This window comes from Pelmatolapia mariae, linkage group LG12, assembly GCF_036321145.2.
Source record: "Pelmatolapia mariae isolate MD_Pm_ZW linkage group LG12, Pm_UMD_F_2, whole genome shotgun sequence".
NCBI classification, from domain to species: domain Eukaryota; kingdom Metazoa; phylum Chordata; class Actinopteri; order Cichliformes; family Cichlidae; genus Pelmatolapia; species Pelmatolapia mariae.
Genome location: NC_086237.1, coordinates 637306 through 656785, shown reverse-complemented (window position 1 = coordinate 656785; position 19480 = coordinate 637306). Strand labels below are relative to the sequence as shown.

The following is a 19480-nucleotide window of genomic DNA, read 5'->3' as shown; positions in this document are numbered from 1 at the left end:
TCATGCTGAGTGAAGGCAAATTTTTCCATCCAGAGACTCTGCAGGCCAGAAACAAGATGATTTCAGGATACAGAACAGGCAGAAGAGTCCGGAAATTTCTTTGTATGCCTGTCTCTGCTCTTAGGAATCATATGTGATAGATAGATTATATTTTTAGTATTTTTTTTCCTATCTGTATACAGTTAGAGCCATGAGTTTTTGGACGGTGACACTTCTTTTTTGTAGTTTTTGCTCCATACACCTCCATAGTGGAAGTGCTGACTTTCAGCTTTAATTCAGGGAGGGTAAAAAGGTATTGCATTAACTTTGTTGGAATTGCAGGCATTTTATACACCACCCCCCATTTTCTGAGGTTCAAAAGTAAGTGGACATCGTTGACTAATGAGCATTACTGTTGTTGCATGACAGCAATGAGTAAATGGTGTCTTTTCACTGGAACTCTCAGTATGAGGTCAAAAGAGACGCTGATGCAAGTGAAGCAGGCTATCATTAGGCTGAAAGAAACAAAGTAAGACTAACAGAAAGATTCCAGAAAGTGTCCTGCTCATGAAAACCAAAAAGGCCTGAAAAACAGCTGAAGACATTTAAAGTGCATGAGAATTATTACAGAATTACTTCCACGGTTTATCATCCAAGTATCATACAGGCTCCTTAAACTTATTTAGTCATTTTGGCTTTAGGCTTCATTTAAAAAATCCTGCTAAAAAAGCCAGTTCCTTCCTCTTTGGACAGAAGAAACTAATATGAACTTGGACCAGAATGATGGGAGGAGTAAAGCAGGGAGAAGGAGAGAAACAGCTCATGAAATGAAGCATATCACATCATCTGTCAAACTCAGAGGAGGGATTGTTATTGCATGGGCATGTATGTGTCAGAGGAACTGGGTCACTGGTGTTTGTTGATCATGTGACTGCCGAAAAAAGTAGCAGAATGAGCTCTGAAGTGTACAAGGCTACACTCTGAGAGAAAAACTCAACTTTCTATTTGTGCACATGGTCACACATACAGTTTACAGTTGGCACGGATCTACTTTAAGTCACAATTATTTAGGGCTGTTTGATATAACGATATATATCGGATGACGATATAAAAACATCTATCGTTTCATTTTACGCTATCGTTTGTTTTGTGGTGTCGCAAAATAAACTGTTTACGGCAATATTTTTTCATTATTTTGATGGTCACTGTAGTGGCTATATTAATTTCTTAAAGTTCTCTCTTTCTCTTATATTTAATATAACCACACTACGGACGGACAAGCGCCTGTTTTTATGCGTTGTGGTTAGCAACAACGACGGTAAAACCATCGCGTGTCCGCTTGTTTATTTTCCACATAAACCTTTCACAATAAAGCTCAAGATCCTGTTGAGACTTTTCAAAATAAACTGAATCCCGTGAAAGAGTATGCAGAGTGTTTACGGATGAGAAACAAAAAAGAGCCGCCAGGTGCTAAAAAATAAACCTTAGATTCAAACGTTAGAACAGGCTTTTCCCCGCAGCACGCCGTGTAATAAATACTCACAAAGAAAACGGCGGCCGTTACAACTTATGACTAAAAATGTATCGTTTCATGCATCGGTTAAAAGTGTCAACTCCAGGTACACGACGCCCAGCTGGAAACACTTCACGTAAGTCGAGCTGCCCGAGATTCACAGAATTTACAGAAAATGATGAAATTTTGTGATTTATATCCTTATCGGGACGATAGATGTCTTATATCGGGATATGAGATTTTGGTCATATCACACAGCCCTACAATTATGAGTGAAATCCTTGTTCTGTCCTGCACAACCAGCGTCGCCTTCCTGCTGTGTTTTCCAAAAGACTAAGAACAAACTGGGTATTTCAGTAACCTTAAACTCTTATTTCAATGTGTAATCAGGCTGCTGACATTAAGAATAAGAATTATTTGTTACTTCAGCCTGATTGCTCCCAAAAAAGGAACTCAAAGCTGTGATTGGTTGGACTACCATTGATTTGGTGCTTATCCTTATACTACTTTCTTCTTCTACCCCATTATAATTTGGATGCAGGTATTGTACTTTGCACTCCATGCCACTCTGCAGAAATAAACCTGCCAATATATGATGCTGTTATATTATAGATAAATCTGCACAGCATTATATGAGCAATGTAAACTGTCTCCAATGCAATAGGATTTAAGTTATATACCAAGGAGTGAATCAATGATTATGATCCAATAATATTATGAATATGATTCTGCATTATGAGTATGTTTATTTCAAATATTTTTAGTATATTTTAATGCCAAAAGCTTTGCACGATTCCAACTTTTACATAAGTACCTAAATGTTTGTCTCACAACTTTACAAAATATTTTTTTAAACCTTTCATGTATTTCATATGTATCAGAGCACCGGTCTGCACATGAGCCTGAAAACCTTCAGTTTATTCTGATCTAATATTCTGCTTTCCTTTTAGCACCTCTCTCTCTTCATCATAGGAAGACATCATTCAAATGACTCATATTTAATGCCTTTTCAAGTACAGTTTGATTTACATAAAGCTCTAAACCATTACCCCCTAAAAAGTTAAATTAACTTTTATAACATTTAGTAAACCAAAGAAATATATTTGATCACAGTTCTACCATGGAGCCAACTCACAACCACCTGTTTCACAAGTCTGATGTGACAGTTAAGGGGTGGAACGGAACATTTTGTAAAAGCAAATAAATCCTGACGTAAAAGAATTTTAATTTTTGACCTTGAAGATATGTTTCCAAGTTCTTTGCAGCCTAAATATGACAGTGTCATAGTTGTGCAGGAAGTTGAACATATAAGATTCACCCCTTTCCTTTTCCACCTCCTGACATCTTTTTCTCATTACTGATTGGTTCTTGTATTTTCTAAGTGAAATCACCTGGCACACATTCTTTTTGCCTTCCATAACTTCCACCCATCCTGTCCATCTATCCATCAGTCCATTTTCTCACGCTTATCTGCTCATCTATCTAAGCATAGAAGCCCAGATCTCTCCTTCTCTCTCCCCAGCCTAGCTTCTCCTCGAGCTTTGCCGGGGAAACACCCAGGCATCCCAGGCCAGCTGAGAGATATAATCTCTCTACCATGTCCTGGATCTGCCCCGGGCCTCCTCTTGCTAGAACGTGTCCAGAACACTTCACCCAGGAGGCATCGTGTCAGATGCCCAAACCACCTTAACTGGCTCCTTTCGATGTGGAGGAGTAGCAGTTCTAGTCTGTACTCCTCTCAAATGACTGAACTCCTCACCCTGTCTCTAAGGGAGAGGCCAGCCACCCTTAGGAGAAAGCTCGTGACTGTAGGTGAGGGTAGGTATGTAGATCGCTTTTTTTACAGTTCAGCTCTGTCTGACAGCGAAAGAGTGAGCGTAAAATAACCTAATCATTACATTTCCAGTCTTGTTTTTTCTTTGCTCTACAGAGTAAAAAGTCCATGTTTGTCTTTTTCTTTTTTTTCTGAAGCATGTTATGATGGCTATATCCTTTATGTATCTCATAGGATGAACACATGGCCCAAACCTTCTGATTAACTTAAAACAATGTTTATTTATCCCAGCAGCCAAAATATTGAATATAGCCTAAAACGAAATAGCTTAAATAAACTACAATAGCTCTATAAAAATAAGTATAGCATGACAGAAAATATATGAAAGGGTTGGATTAAATAAAAAAAAAATGAAAAAAGTGAATGTTTAGTGTCATTAAAATAATCTTAGCCAAACCTTCAGCTATAAAACTGCCTGCACATAAAAGTGAAACTTGTCTTTACATCTCCATCATTTTGAAATTAGCTTCAAAGACACATATTGTTCTGTAGTTCTCTTTTCAGTTCATTGACTTTCTGAAGCCTGTTTCTTGTCAGCAACACAATATAATTTCTGGATTGTGGATTCAAAGTGACAAAAATTAGATGTTTACATAACAAAGATGATCTCATATCAAATAGATACGACCTCTTTTTATGCTCAGAGAAAATCAGATAACATTAAAACATTTTTATTAATTTGCAGATTATTACCATTAATGTTGTTGAAAGTTGTGAGGAGCAAAAAATGATATTTAGATCAGTTTAAAAAGTGTGAAGGACCAGATTTACCCTGTCCTTGACAAGGTCTTAAAGATCTTCTTTATTTAAACTAGGTAACAGGCCAGTTTTCAGTAGATAATTTCTGTTTGTTTCTATTCTTTGCTCAGCAGACTGAGCAAAATCTAGAAACATAAAGGTTATATTTTCCTGTTTACATGTTTCTTTTGATCTTTCCTTGAAAGTCTCGTGTTAAGCAGTAAGTCAGAACAAGTACTGTTGTTGTTGTTGTTCTGTAATCTGTAATCATTTGTCTAAAAGCAGCGTTTAGCTGTAATAACAGGTTTGCACCCTGTAGTCGTGTGTCTCGGATGAACTGACTTCTCGTGTACCTGCACCGCCCGTCCTGTCTTTGTCTGAGTCCACAGGAAGCCGAGCTGCAGGTTACACTCTGGCTTCCTGTCCTGGCTGTGTATCTATAGACGGAGGAGGAGGAGGAGGGGGTCTATCTTATATAGCCCTATGAAGAGCCAGCTTTGCCTCCCTGTTTCCATGACAACCGCTCTCCTACAGTATTCATCCGTGGGACGGTCTCTGCATCTGAAAGCAGTTCCCAGTGGTGTTTCAGGCCCTCTCGCTCTCTTTTCCTTCAGCTTCTTTGCTACTTCTTTTACTTCTTAATAGTGTTTTTAAAAAGCAGCGGCAGTTCCTCATCTTTAGTGGCTGCTGTACTTTTAAATCTCCATGTTGAGCATCATTGAATTCAGCACTTTTTAAATCAATTCAAATTTTCTACTCAATTCATTTCAGTTTTATTTATACAGTGCCAAATCACAACAGCAGTTGCCTCAAGGTGCTTTATACTATAAGGTAGACCCTGCTATAATTCTTCAAGTTCCTCAAGACCAGCGATTATTATTTCAAGAGTGACCTGTGCACAAAAGATGTGCAATAATATAGAGAGTCAGACAAATAATACAAAGACACATTATACATGTTCACAGTTTTAAATAAGCATGTGTAAGAATAACTGCAGATAGATAAATGTAAACTTATACTTCAATGAAACCCCCCACAACAAGAAAAGAATCAACTGAAATAAAACCAGTACACTGTAACAGAAAGAATCAAGTGCTTTTTTCCATATAAACAACACCACCATAAGTATCTTTAAGAGTCAACAGTTTCACTTTTGTAACTATTAATATAACATACAATATAAACCATAGGCTGGATAATTTTAACATGCACTCAGTCTTATCAGCTTATGTCTGATTAGAATTTTTCTGAAATGTATCTGATGTGATACATTTAGCAGATGTGGTAAAGTATTCTTTCTGCCTGCACTATACACAGTGCAGTGTAGTTTAGGTAGAGCACCACTTTTCCCTCCTGAGTTGCCTGATGGTTTGCCAGAATCTCTTCGAAGCAGTCTGAAATTCTTTTTCCGTGGCCTCTCCAAACTCCTCCCATGAATTTTTGCTTCAGCCACTGCCCGAGCTGCGTTCCGCTTGGCCTGTCAGGACCTATCGGCTGCCTCCGAAGTCCCACAGGTTAACCAAGCCTGATAGGACTCCTTTTTCTGCTTAATGGTTCCATTCACCACCGGAGTCAAGCATTTAGTTTGGGCGTTACCATCGTGAAAGGCACCGACAATGGAGGTGCTGAACATGGTTTATTTGGACTTTTGTTAAAGCTCTGCTGAAGGTGGGAGTTGAAGATCTCGGAGATGGGAGCCTCTGCCTGGCGTTCCCAGCGATTACAGAATCGATCAACGACCTGCAGTCTAGAGTTTCCTGGTGCCATGTGCACTTATACACCCCTGTGACCTGGAAGTAACCCAGAATAAGTGGAAGAAAATGGATGGATGGAAGTTTTGTTGATATAAATAATACGTTAGGCTCTTGGATATGACTGCTAGGCACCATGATTACGTCATATGATGTGATGAAAATAAAATAATGATTCTGATGTAAATAAGAACCTTCAGGGGCCTAACATGCACCTGTGCACCAAGTTTGGTTGTTCATCTCCTGATTTCTTTTTCTAAAGTGTAGAAAAAGAGAACTGCCTGTGGCTCGATGGCTGCAGTTTGTAGGTGAATTAAAGTGGACCAGGAGAATATCCTTGTGGAACATCTGCAGGAATGGCAGGAGGTGTGAAACCTTTGGAGACTACTGTCTGAGTTGTACCAGAAATATAAGAATAAAACCATTTAATGTGCTGTTGATCTAAGCCAGCTGAGCATATCTTTTCTACTAGAATACCATAATCTGCCGAATCACATGCATGTGATAGGTCTACAAAAAATGCATGACAAAAAATGAAAGACTTTCAGAAACAAAACATGTCTTCACAACTCTAAGCCTGTTTTTTCACGTCAAAGCAGACTTGCTTCCTTTCTATCAGCATTTCAGCCATTTAGGGTAACAGCCGTGTGACCTACATACAGCGACTTTCACAAGAAGTATTTTGAGTCTCTGCAGAAGCACATTAAAGCCTTAAGGTTCAGGCTGCAAACATGACAAAGATATTATATCAGAATGTCAATACGGAGTCCAGCTGGAGGCGAGATGGTTCCCGGTGGGCTCTGAATCAATCCTGCTGCTGTGGGGAAACCTGCACCTACACACGGCAAATAAAAACATGAAAGACACTCTGAGAATATGTCCTGAAAAGGTTTGTTTTATCTCAGCCGCTCTGCTCTAGTTTAAACTGAATACTTTACTTTTACTTCTTTTTGTTTGTAACCCGCAGCTTCAATAACAACCTTGTAATTACCTCATGGATCAATAAATGAGCAGATAATCGGCCCATGTGTCTCCTCCACTGTCAGGTAGAGCTGATTCACAGACTGTCGTCTGACACCTCCTTGTTTCAAGTGATAATCGGTGACATTTTCATGGTGCTGCTCAGTAATTTAGCTTCAAAGCTTCAACATTTGCTGGTTTAATGAAGCCAGAAGTGAGCATATTTGGAGAGAGTGGAGAGTTTAATTATCAGCTAATTCTAGCATACTCCATCCATACACTCTACAGGTATAAAAGTAGAATGACGCAAATACATGCTAATTAGTGCTAAATAAAAAACTATTCAAAGTCAATTTTTTGGATGGCTTATACTGTCCAAGAAAGACATTAAAATGCTCCAAAAGGCACCAACAACACAAATGTAGTTGAGAGGTCAAGTTCAGTGACAATGAGGCCCAGTCAATAGTGTCCATGCCCCTGACTCCAGTATTCCCCTACAGTCATTAGAAAGGGGTAAACTCTGCATAGAGGCCAAAACCAATGTTTTGTACCAGGTAAACATGTTTATTTAGATCATGACATGGGGACAATTTTTGGAACCATCCTCATGTTTCCATTTTAAGAACTGCACTTTATGGGCTTGGAGATTTTGATTAGTTTGTTTTGTTGTCCTTTTATTTGACATCCAGTTTGACAAATTTGTATATTTGACAACAATAATATTTTTTAAGTACAAAGTGGCCACACCCTAAAGCACATTCTGCGGTAACATTGTCTTTGAGTCTAATAATAATTGTTGCATTCTTTAAGACTAGCGCCAAAGATCATAAACCCATCAGGAAAATGTTTACCGAGGACATGGAGCAAGAGAACATTTAGGTCATTTTACCATAAATTTCTATGAAGTCTTTGTTATACTAGAGGCATCAACTGCATGTTGCAGGTTTGAGGCACACATGCTGGTTTTTAGTTTCAGGTTGTATTTGCAGTAAGTCAAGTTAAATGTGAGTTAATGTAAATTGTGCAGCAATAAAGATAAAATTGCATCGTTGAAAATATCTGCAAAAGTCACAATGCTGCCCACGTGCAGTGAAGGAGCACAGCAAAGAGACCATCAAACATATAATTTAACACTAAAATCAACCCCCCCCCCCCCCCCCCCCCAAAAAAAAAAAAAAAAAAATGAGAGAAAGGACTTTGCTAACATCCTGTTAAAAAGATCTTCAGACTTTTAGACTCTCATCAAACCCATAAAAGAAAAATAAGTTTTAGCATGAGGGCTGGTAACTCAGCAGAATGCGTGCCTTCACATTTACCAGCGACATTAATGAGAAGAGAGTCTGATTCATACATCAGCCTCTGAAGCAGTCACCCTGCTTCATCTTTAATGGGCTCACACAGACCGTCTGGCACTACAGGAGCAAAACAGAGCTGGTCCTTCTCTCCTGATTAAATCGCTGCAGCATAATGAAGCAGAAGCGAGTCAGACGGCAACTCGGAGGACCCTCTGTGTACTTGCTGCATTTTATTTCATTTGGCGAGGTTTTATTTTTTCCGGGCAGACGTGAGCTGTGGTTCGGTGGCGAGTCTGAGCACCTCCGTCTGAATGTGAGAGCACTGCGGTCGTGGCAAAACAGCTGAGTGGTGTTGGGCAATACCCCCAGAGGACGGAAAGACGAGAGAGCAGCTGCTGACAGTTAGACGCTCCTTGGTGAGGAGGAGAAGGAGGGGAAGAAAGGCGAGAAGAGGAAGAGGAAGGGGAGTGGATGGTTGTTGGTGTTTGGGAAAAGGAGGTGGAGGGGTTTCTTTGAGGTGGATTTCTTTGCAGGTCTCTGTGATAGGACTGCGAAGCAAGCAGCCAGACTGGGGAGCTCCTCCTTTTTCATTTTTTCTTCTGGTTTTATTTGTGTTTTTGTTGTGGTTGCGTGCAGTCGAGCGTTGGCTGCACGGTGCGTTCAGGGCACAGCATGGAAGCCAAATCCCTGTTCAGCCTGCACAGAGCGCTCGCTCAGCCTGTCAAGATGTGCATGTTCGATTTCCCCGTCACCATCCTGGATGACCTGGTGAGCTCTGATACCACGCCAGGCTGGCTGGGTGTGCGTGTGTGTGGATGCAGCGTGTGTGTGTGGAGAGGAACATAAGTGCATTCATACATACTGTATATGTATGTAGTTAAATTTTAATTGCTAGAGTGTGTGTGTGTGAGTGTGTTCCTGTGTACTAATTACATATTTGATACTGTAGCATATATTTGTGCATGCTTACTGTAAAAAGAAGACTGAATGTGTATTTTAATGCAGTATTAACATCTGTAGATTATTTTAAAATGGACACAGGGAACGTCATGGTGTGTTTCTTAAGCTGTATACATCCATTCATTTGTTTACTTGTATGGCTGTAAATGATTACAGTATTGAGTGTGTGTGGTTTACAAGTGAAGCTCTTAGTGGACGTGGAACGATAACACCCACCATTCTCTGCTTTTACTTATTTTCTTTTTCTGGCCAGAGAAGTTAATTGTGTTGCTCTTTTATGTCTTCGTTGTTTTGTTTGACTCGTTGGAGCAGTTACAGCCACTTAGAGCTTTTGGACAAGTCTTGTGACTTACAAGGAGTCAAATTGAGAACATTTTTGCTGCCATTATTGGGTTAATGTAATTGGAGTGACTTTTTTGGTTCTGTTTGTTGGGACAGGTTATTTTTATTCCAACAAAGCTGCTGGTCTGTCTCAGTTATGCAGGAGGTCCGGTTTAGCATTAATGAGAAGGGGCAGTACCTTCCTGGTTATAATATATCAACACAACTAGTGTTGTGTGAAATGAATATCTTAAACCAAAAATGAATTGTGCCTAAATATAACTGAAAAGTTTCTAGTGGCTGAGTGAAAGGGACGGTAAAAAGCAATTAAAAAGGAAACAAATTAGCAAGTGGGCAAAGAGAAAAAACGAAGTATTACCTAACTGGAATATATACATATATATAAACGCTGGCGTTTGTCTGCACCCCTTTACTAAAGGTTCTGTCAAAATGTGCTGAGCCCAGGTTTGCAGGTTGCATATGTTCACCCGTTGACCTGCATGTTTCCGTTTCCTTTTCACCTGATCTGTCAGTTTGCCTTCAGGTTTTGCTTCTGGCTGTATTTCAGAAGCTGTCACACTCTGAAAGCATGGTTTCAGGCTGTTCCTTCACATGAATTATACCTCTGTTTGCATGGGGACGGATGCTTTATGTGTTTGTTACTGCCAAGTTTTTTCATTTCATTGTTGCAGAGCTGTGACATAGCATAGTCTGTGTGTGTGTGTCGGGCTGCTGCTGATATAAAACTCAGCACACCCAGGAAACCATCTCCCTGCAGATAAAGGTGTGCCCCTTGAAATCCTGACATGTTTGGTCGTGTCTGTAATGATCCCATGGTGAATGTAGTGAATGTGTTGCTCTTAATAAAATGTGCGACTGAAAGAAGCTCATGATTAAAATGGTTTACAGGGAGTTCTTTTTAGTTACACGTACACTGGTATGAGGGTTGCAGGAGCTTTATCTTCAACAGAAGGATTTTTTTTAAGTAATACGTTTTAATAGTTTGATTTTTTTTCAGTATTAAATCGTTAAGTATTCTGTTCTTGGGTCTTCACCAGCAGTTTAGTCTTTGGCAGCTATTTAAATGATAGATTCTTGGCTAAAATGAAGCTGCAGTTTTAGACATGCAGGTATGGATGTAATATGACAAATGTGGAAACAATGTGAGCTGGCAGCCCAAGCAAAAACTATTCCAGACAGCCATTTTTCACAGTTTGAGCTAAGCCACACCAGCTTTATCAGTGTTTTTGTGCCACAACATCAACTATCCTCCAGCGTATTACAAGCCCAGTGGCCCTTTAAACTTTAAACATGTCGTTTTCCCAGTATGAAGCCAATGCACCAAAGAACCAAAGAAATTGTTTACCCCATTTATCCAACAACTGTGGGATTAACTGGAAGACCAATCATAGGCCAGAAATTTTCACCTCATTATCAGTGCTGAATCTCACTAATAGATTTGTGTTTTAATATCACTGCAGGCGGCTTAAAATCTTCCTGGACAACATCTTCAAAAATGGGGAGACATCAAGAATTAATGTAACAGGGGTGTCCACATAGTTCTGACCGTGATGTATCCAGTCTTTCTGTGCTGTTTTGAGGTTTCAAGTGTAAACTGAATGAAGTTAGGTGTGATGGTGCGTTCGTGTGCAGGTAGGTTGGCTGCACAAACTGTCCTCCTGTGGCTTTGTTTGGCAGTCTGCTCCACCTGTGAAATACTGAACATGTTTGAACTAAACTGCAAAGTCTCAGTTTTTCCAGTCTGTGATTGGAAACGACAACGTAGTCACAGTTTTCAAGGTTAATCAAGGACATTTTTTACGTTTTTCTTTCGTAATGTTGTTGTAGGAAATCTGCTCTAACAAAAATATTTAATTAGATGTGATCCTCTGCTGTGCTGTCAGTGTGAGAGGTGGATATGTACTGTCAGCTGATCGTCTCTCTCTAACTCTCACTTAGTGTCTCAGCTGTATCACCGGATTGTGTTTCATGTGGCCCGAATTCTTCTCTGGGGTCAAACAAAGTCACTTGCGCTCCCTGCTGTTAGGCTTTTGGTGTAGTTACGGCTGGATGTGGCCGAAAAAAAGTGGAGACTTGCAGTTATAAAGACCAGTCTTTTTTTATTTAAAAAAAATAGAGAATTTACTCTGGTCCTTTGTCAAGTTTGAGAAAGAAAAAACTAATGAAATCACTTTGTGTTTTCAGGGTTAACCATGGAGACTAGAAATTTATAACAAACATGTTACAATGACTTTAACAAAATGGTTTTAGGGGCTTAGAAAGTCACACCCAATGCACCAGCACACACATGTAATGGTATGCTAAATTAAATAAAGGCTCTGCATGTCCATACTGGTGTTTTGACTCATTAGACCTCAGGTTAAGGTTGTCTGAAGCTCTAGTTGTGTTTCCATCCACCGCTACTAAAAAGTGATGTGTGTGATAAAACACTGTGTATTCCAAGCAACAATGCTGCACTTGGAGATCCCACTGAACCTGACACTGCTCTCAGATGACTGTAAGTAGTTATGGTAGATTTGTAATAGACTTTCTTTACCTACTCAAATTAGTACTGGGCCTTTTCTTCTTTAATCTTTTGTATAATACAGGTGAGGGTTTCAAACAAAACATTATTCAGTATTAACTGTGAGCTACTCTGTAAGAACAGAAGTACTAGGCCAAATAACACGTTACACCTTCGGATTGAAACCCATGCCATGAAGCTCCTGGTGCACAGTTTTGTGCTGTTGTTAATGCCAGAGAGGACTTTCATGCACTAAACACCTGAGCAGTTAGTGATCCTGCTCCGTATCTTTTTAAGATTAAGTTTTATCTCAATTATTTTGTCTATGTGGTGTTTTTGGCTGCTCTAATGTTAGTGCCATTTTTGTAACTGTACCTCATAGGCATTAAATTTGTGCAGTGTTCTTGTTAAAACTGTTAGATAACCCATGATATTGATGGTCAAAGTTCAAAATTGATATGTTTGCAGCTTTTACCAGAGCTGCTTTTTTCAACCTACAATATGAAGAGGATATCTGTTGTATTTAGGACACTTTGTGGGCTCAAAAATACTGGAAACTATAAGGCGACTAAGAGTTTTGACCCATTAATAGATGCATCTAAAGGCCCTGCAACTATGTGTGGTTGCCATTTTGCATTGGATTGGGATTCCACACATATCCCCAAACAAACAAAACAGCTGATTCTGAGGGGATTAGGTGGGAACTTCTCAGATATGGTTAATTTTAATGGAATAACTGTGCTGTAATAGCCTTGCTAGCTTTACTAGGCAGATTTTAGAGCTGTTTGGTGGCTGTATTGTGTACCGTTCACAGAACGCCTCCAGACTTGTGTAACATTTAATATGACCACTCCATGAAACCATGCTTTATTGGCCTGTTCGCTGGTAGTGTTATTCTTAATAAAATGTCTATTCCACTATTTGAAAATCACAACCACCTCTTGTGTTCCCTAGTGTTTCTTCTAGAAAGACAATAGCTTTCTGTATTTGTGGGGCATTGCTGTCTTTATTCTAACCTAACCCCAGCATGCAAAGCTGTTCACAGAATGTAGCAGTATTTTATGGGCAAACAGCAAATATTGAATGCAGAATGCATTATTCTCTTGTTTTAATGGGAAACAATGTGTTACTGTCAGACTTTCTTAGAGTGGTTTGATGCAGTTTATTTCCATATTTTCTGTTTTAGTTAAAAACTGTAAACTTTGACAGACTGTGATCAGCTATTCCTGCAAACAACATTTGTTTTCTGAAGCAGGTTAGAAAACAAGGATGTGCAGCACACTGATGAGTTGCTTACAGCCAGTGATCAGGAAGAAAAAGTTTAACAGTCAGATGTTGTCAGTTGTCAAACTGTGAGTCGACTCTGAAGGAAGCATCTGCAGACGTGTTGATAATGTTCACTAAGCAAGGCTGAGGCTCTGAGCCATATTTCAATTTAGAATCAACATTTAGACAGTTTTCAGCAGTTAATGAGTACGATGAGTGCAGCGTTTTGTTGTTGCACAACAGTATCCAGACTTTCTTTCGTAGGCAGTCAGTGTACTATTAGTCCTTTGCTCTTAGCTCCCACTGCAACCATGAAGCCGTCAGCAATGATCATCCATTTCTGATGTGGGTCGTTAAACAGGAAGTCCTGAGGGGCATGCGCAGGCAGGCATGGGTCCAAAAAGAGAAAGAAGAAGAAGAAGAAGCAAAAACAAGGCGACTTGGCCAGACAGAAGGCTGGAAATCTACATCTCAGATAGCACGATTGACAATTTGGCAAGGAACTCAAGTGTGGGTATGCTTGCTGAAGGACCCGAAGAGGAAATTGGAAGCAGGTGTGCAGGTGGATGTGGAGGTGGAGGTGATATGGAAAGGCAGGAGTACACCGGAGACATTTGGACTGAAATAAAGTGGCACAGCAGAGCAGGAGTTTCTTTTCTTTGCTTTTCCATCTGTTGCTGTGGTTTCTTTCAAGTGGAAGGTGGTTTATACCCCGGACTCATTAAAGAGCAGAACACCACGGAAAATAACATTCCGGTTTCCAGGCAAAACCCGGAATAAAATGTTGATGATTGTGTTGCTTGGTTGTGCAAGTTTTGACAAGAAGGACAAATGTTTGATATAAAAAAAGGGTTGAGTTTTCCTTTGTCTGCCACCTTAATATTCTGGAGCTAACTCCTCCAGCCTCCAGTTGTAGACCTTTTTGGCTTTTTAAAAGATGAAAATTCTCACTTTAGGCATGAAATGGACACAAATCAGCACAGACTTAGCTCCAGACTTAGAGGCACTTAAACTATGTAAATGTGTAGTGGCTTACATGTTTGCCTAACAGTTTGATCCCAGGAGGTGACACACATCCCTTTGGGGTTGCAGTAGGAAGGGCATCAGGTGTAAAAACTCTACTCTCTGTGATGGGCCCTTGTGAATACAAGAGCAGCCAAAAGGATCTTAAAGTCTTGTAATGTATGTCAACTGACAAGAAGTGCACTCAGGAAAAAAACAGCAGTCCCAGGGGAGGTTAATGTTGACATGGTGAATCTTCAGGATCCTCATACGGCCAACCCTGATGTTAGTTTAGCTGCTGTATTTGTAAAATATTGAGGTGACAATGGACGAGAGAAAAGACCTATGTTGATAAAGATGGACAGAGCAGAGAATACAGCCATGCTGTAGTTGGAGAAGAACAATGGGTGACTGTATAAGACATGTAATTAAGCTCACAAGTAGTACCCCCTTTAGACTGGTACCTTCTTCCCCCTTGTAAAAAGCATCATGGTGCAATTTCCCTAAATTTGGGGAAATTAATTTCAGGTCCTGTGTAATATTTGTCATTCAGTTGCATTAAAATGATATAAAAGTCACCAGCATCACAGAAAGAGTTGAAAGGTCCAGTTCATTGACTTGAATTAGCAGAACTGAGACCTAGAAGGCCGTGATTGAGTGCAGCTACCTGTCTCTGCACACTTTTCAGTCAAAGCTTTAGCCAAATCCAGATGGGTGAGTTATAACCAAATCATCACTGACTGTCATGATGGCTGAACATAGCTTTAGGGACCACAACAGGATTGTGTAGTGGTGTGAATATGGTTATTGCTGCTGCAAAGTTGGACATTGGAGCCTATGGGATTGAATCACCTTTCAAGCCTGCTTCTAGTGGATACTAGAGGATCTCCCTTGAGGTTTCCACTCCATCACAGGAGTGTGATGCTAAATCTGTGTTTGAATGGGTGAATAATGCTTGTAGTATAGAGCGCTTTTATAGAAGAACAGCACTATAAGAGCCATTTACCATCTGATTTGGTTGTCATCGTGGAGAAGTTGTTACAAAGTCACTTTGTGCAGTTTGGACAGCTTTACTTAAACTTTGCATACAACTGAAACTTTGTGTGGTTGCCAGATTTGTTTGATATTGTGACGTCTCTCAGAAAGACCAGAAAAAGACACAGCCTTTAATTTGTGCAGGTTAAAGTGTTGAAAAACATCTTGGGCTGACAGAAAAGTGTCACATCAAAAGAAAAACCAAAACAACAAACATGGCATTAAAGTGAAGGGAGTCGAATTTAAAGACGACACTCGGTTTGATGATCAGTCATCTTTAAAAAAAAAAAAAAAAAAGCAGAATAATTTTTCTGACAATACAATTTCCTAAACAAACAGAGGCTGGTTTATTTTATTCTCAGCCTGTGCGACGGTTGTCAGGATGCCTCAGAGCAGAGCTGCCGTCCCCGGGTGGCTACAGTTGGCACGAGAAAGCATTTTTAAATGCCAGGAGCTTGGAGGAGCACCTGAATGGCTCGACTGGCTGAAATAATAGCAGGGGATAAATCTAAAGGCTGTTAGAGGCAGCTCAATCTGGCAAGCTCTCAGAAGCTTCTTCTTGTATGTGTCTGTTACTGGGAAACTCTCCTGTGTTTGTTTGTTTTTTTAAATTCTTGCTGCAGTAAAAAGAGAAGAGGCTCCGGAAGGAGAAACAAAACCTATTATTGAATTCTTGAAAAATTAGGTCTAATTAATCTGTGATTTTTAAGTTATTTTCTTGTTTTTCTTTTCTGTTTTGAACTACAAGATTAGATATACCAAAATTACTTCTGTTGCTCAAGCAGTTAAACAAGCTTTCATCATCTGTACAGAGAACACACTGTTTGTGTTTGTTTAATCAGCCATGCGGCAAACGTGCTCTGTAGTTCTTTCAACCAGCTCTGTGCACTTTGACAGTTCCAAGTCCATGAAAACTGTGTGACTACGATCCCATAAAACCCTGTAATGCTGCACTGTAAGATGTCTTTACCGGTTAGTCATAAAAAATGCGAATAAAGAGCACACAAACCGGCAGGGTTTCATTCAAAAACAATATATGTTGGCAAAAAATGTATTTTGTGTGCACAGGACACACAATCTAAAATAATCACCCAACAAAATAATAAATAATCTGCTGTTACAGTTTCTAGTTTATCTGTTCTTGTTTGTTAATGGATCATTAAATCAGCTCCAGAGACATTCTTTAACAAATTATTGTTTATTTCATAAGGAAAAATGTAATCTTCTCTTTATTTAGTGCCGTAAGTTAAATGCATTTTTTTTTTACTTTAAAAATATTCCGTTTCAGAGAGCAGGTTCACACTGAGCACACGTGACAGGCGTGAAAGAGTCTGGAGGCGCTCTGGTGAATGTTATCAGAGATCAGGGTACCAGAAGCAAAGCTGCCAGTTGTGGTGTTGTCTGCCGAATGCCGATCAAGCTGCGTGGGGCTTAGCTGCGAGCACAGGTCCTGCTACAGGACGCCGGGACCCCGTGTTCCCCTTCGTGGAGTCTGAATCTGACATTTTGGTCAGAAACATGAACCAGCGAGCCTGTCCAGCTCTCCTTACATCTCCTCACATATCTGCTCGTATCAGTGTGCCATCTTGAAGTAGTAACCTGTGCAACCTGAATTATCTGCAAGTACTATTGCATGATAACTGCAGTGATAGGGACATTTAGATGAAAAACAGTCAGGAGGGATAAGGAGAGGAATGGGCTGTAGCCACCAGCTGCTAAAACATTCCCTTTGTGGGGTTTGTCATGTTGTTGCCTGTCCAGTGGACCTGTTGTCATGACCATCTGCACCAAAGCAGCTGAAATGGGCTCACAGTGGGTTCTGCTTACTAACTGGAGAGACTGATAGCACTGAAATTTAACTTTGTTTTTTTACTGTAATGACTGAGTGTTCCCTTCACTTATTGACCAGTAAATGCTTGTCTCCCATTTATTAATTTATTGTTTGTTATCTTGATTTAACCAGGAAGGTAGTCCAGAAATCAGACTTTTTCATTTATTCCCTGAGTTCTTGTGCTTTATTTGGATTTTTGTTTCTTTACTTTTTGGACTCGCCTCTGAGAAAAATAAATGTGCAGGGCTTCTATATTTTCTTGTAGCATTAAATATGTGTATCTGCAAACTGAGTCAAACAACACTAATTAAAAAAAACACCTCTTCCTCTGGATCAAGATGATGACAACTACAAAGTGCCCTGAGGTGTCAGAGGAACAGGTTCAGTAAGTTGTTTTCAGTTAGAGGTGTTTGAATTTCTTAAGACGGTTCCTGTAAGTCTGTTTTTATTCGTCCCTACAGGTTGCCTAACGCTCACATAGCTTCAGATGACGTTGTTAAACAGGTAAACTACCTGGAGATAATCCCCTCCTTCAGTTAAGCAGGAAATTCCTTTGAATTTTATTGCGTCATGTTGAGGTTTCATTTTCTCTTGAGAGCGGTAACAACAGGACATTTGAGCGCCGTAGCCTCACGGTGTTGCTTTTGTGGAGGTGGAGGTCATTACCAAGTGGTTTCTCTCCACCTTTGACCTACACGGACAGATGTGCACCTCTTCTGGAAAGCCTTTTCCTTTTTTCCCGGCATAGGTTAATTTTTTTCTAGTGTTGTTCCTCGTGTTGTTGACACAGCTGTTAAAGTAAATATGCATGAGCTGAGCGTTGGCGGTTGGGGTTCGGCCAATCTGTGAAGAGGGGAGTGGGAGCCCTGGAGTCGCCTTCACTGAGGTTCTGCTCCTCCAGGATCCTCATGTTTTTTGGGACTGGTTCTCAACAAAGCCGTGATGTGGTGCTGGAGCCGGTGGATCTGTGGACTGCTGGCCGGGACCTGGGATGGCGAGGATTATTACAGGACAGTCGGAGGAAAAGAAAGACAGGTTGGAGCTCTTAATGTTTGCCTTCGCTCGTAAGTGTAAAGAGGCTGAGTTTGTAGTTCAGTGTTGGGCTTGAACTGAAGGACTGGCCACATTTAGAGTTTGGCTCCTTGCAGGTAAAATAATGCCACCCTCTAACAGCGAAGGAAGTTGTAGTGAAGCGGAAGACACGTTTAGACGGATACTGGTTTATAGTTCCAGGGAAAGCACTGGAATTTTTTTTTTTTTCAAAATAAGTCCCAGGATAAATTAAACTCTGGTTGAGTGCTCCCCAGTTTAGCCCCCCAGTGTAAATAGCACTGACTCAGCATTAGTTACCAGTGTTTATTTTACTGTTTAACCTTTGCTACACTTTGCCGTTAATGCTAATGCAGTTTAATACCACAACTTGTTTTGAACACCCTTTTTATATTAGTGATGCATTATGAGTGATAGTCATATTTATGAGTCATAAACCTGAATTAATGATCTGTGCCAATGATCTGGGTGTGCTCTCTACAATTTTTTTAAACTGTGTTGGTGAATGTAAAAAACAAGCAGGATTGGTATCTGCTCACTTGGAAGTAGAGAGTAAAAAAACAGCCGAACAGCTCACTGTTCGGCTGTTTAAACTATGCAAATAATTCAATAGAAACTTTAGTTGTTTTGAAGTGATACTTCTGACACATCACAGTGACACTCTTGACGTTCTCCTGATTGACAGATATGACCTGGAGTGGAAAAATTCAAAAGATTTTAAAGTGTGAAAGCTTTTTGTTTGTTTATTTGTTTTGCTCTTTAGTTGTCAAATGCTCTTTCCATTTTTACAAATTTTCTATCTGTAATTCTGCTCTTGTTTAAATTAAGTTTTAGTGGTTTCCCAAGGGGCTGCACCCCTCTGCTGGCTGTGTGAAGGATTTGGAGTCTTAAGTTTAAGTTTTTAAGTGTAGTTTGTGATGCTGTTGTTAAAGGGACCTGTTATGGTTCTTTACAACTCCATGTTTTTGCTCTCTGACCTTTCCACATGAGCTTTGCATGATTCGCAGTTCAAAATAATCCCTGTTTATCTTATACTCGACCTTTGTGCAGGCAATCTTCTGTCTCTTTTAAGGTCCCTGTCTTCTAATTGGCTGCCCCTCGTGACAAGACGGATGGGTGGGTGGGGCTTCTGTGCCTGGGATAACCATATTAGGGGATCTTTGACTCTTAGTGACATCACACAGAGTCAAGAGTAGAAAAAACTGTTTGAAACAGAGCGTTTAGGCTTCAAGCTTTGGACTCACAGGGATTACTAGCACACTGACCAAGATTAATATCAACCCGTTTAAACCTGTCAGTGATTTTAAAAAGGACTTGCTTAAAATATTCTCCAAATGTCTTAAAGATCTGGTAGAGATACGCGTCCTGCATGTTTAAAATGAAATGTGTCCAACAGCCACATAGTGCATATTGCTGTAACA

General features: G+C 40.0%; 1 protein-coding gene across 2 annotated transcripts in view; it reads left to right on the top strand.

The window, feature by feature from the left end:
- Positions 1-19480, top strand: part of LOC134638459 (ral guanine nucleotide dissociation stimulator-like) — a 60045-nt gene that overhangs the window by 5484 nt on the left and 35081 nt on the right. The window contains exon 1 of one of the 2 annotated variants that reach the window (XM_063489098.1): positions 8704-8838. The exons of the other annotated variant lie outside the window; for it this stretch is intronic. Coding sequence (XP_063345168.1) covers positions 8743-8838 — 96 coding nt within the window. The 5' untranslated portion in view covers positions 8704-8742. Of the gene's footprint in view, positions 1-8703; positions 8839-19480 lie in introns of those variants that run through there. 2 annotated transcript variants of the gene reach the window in all.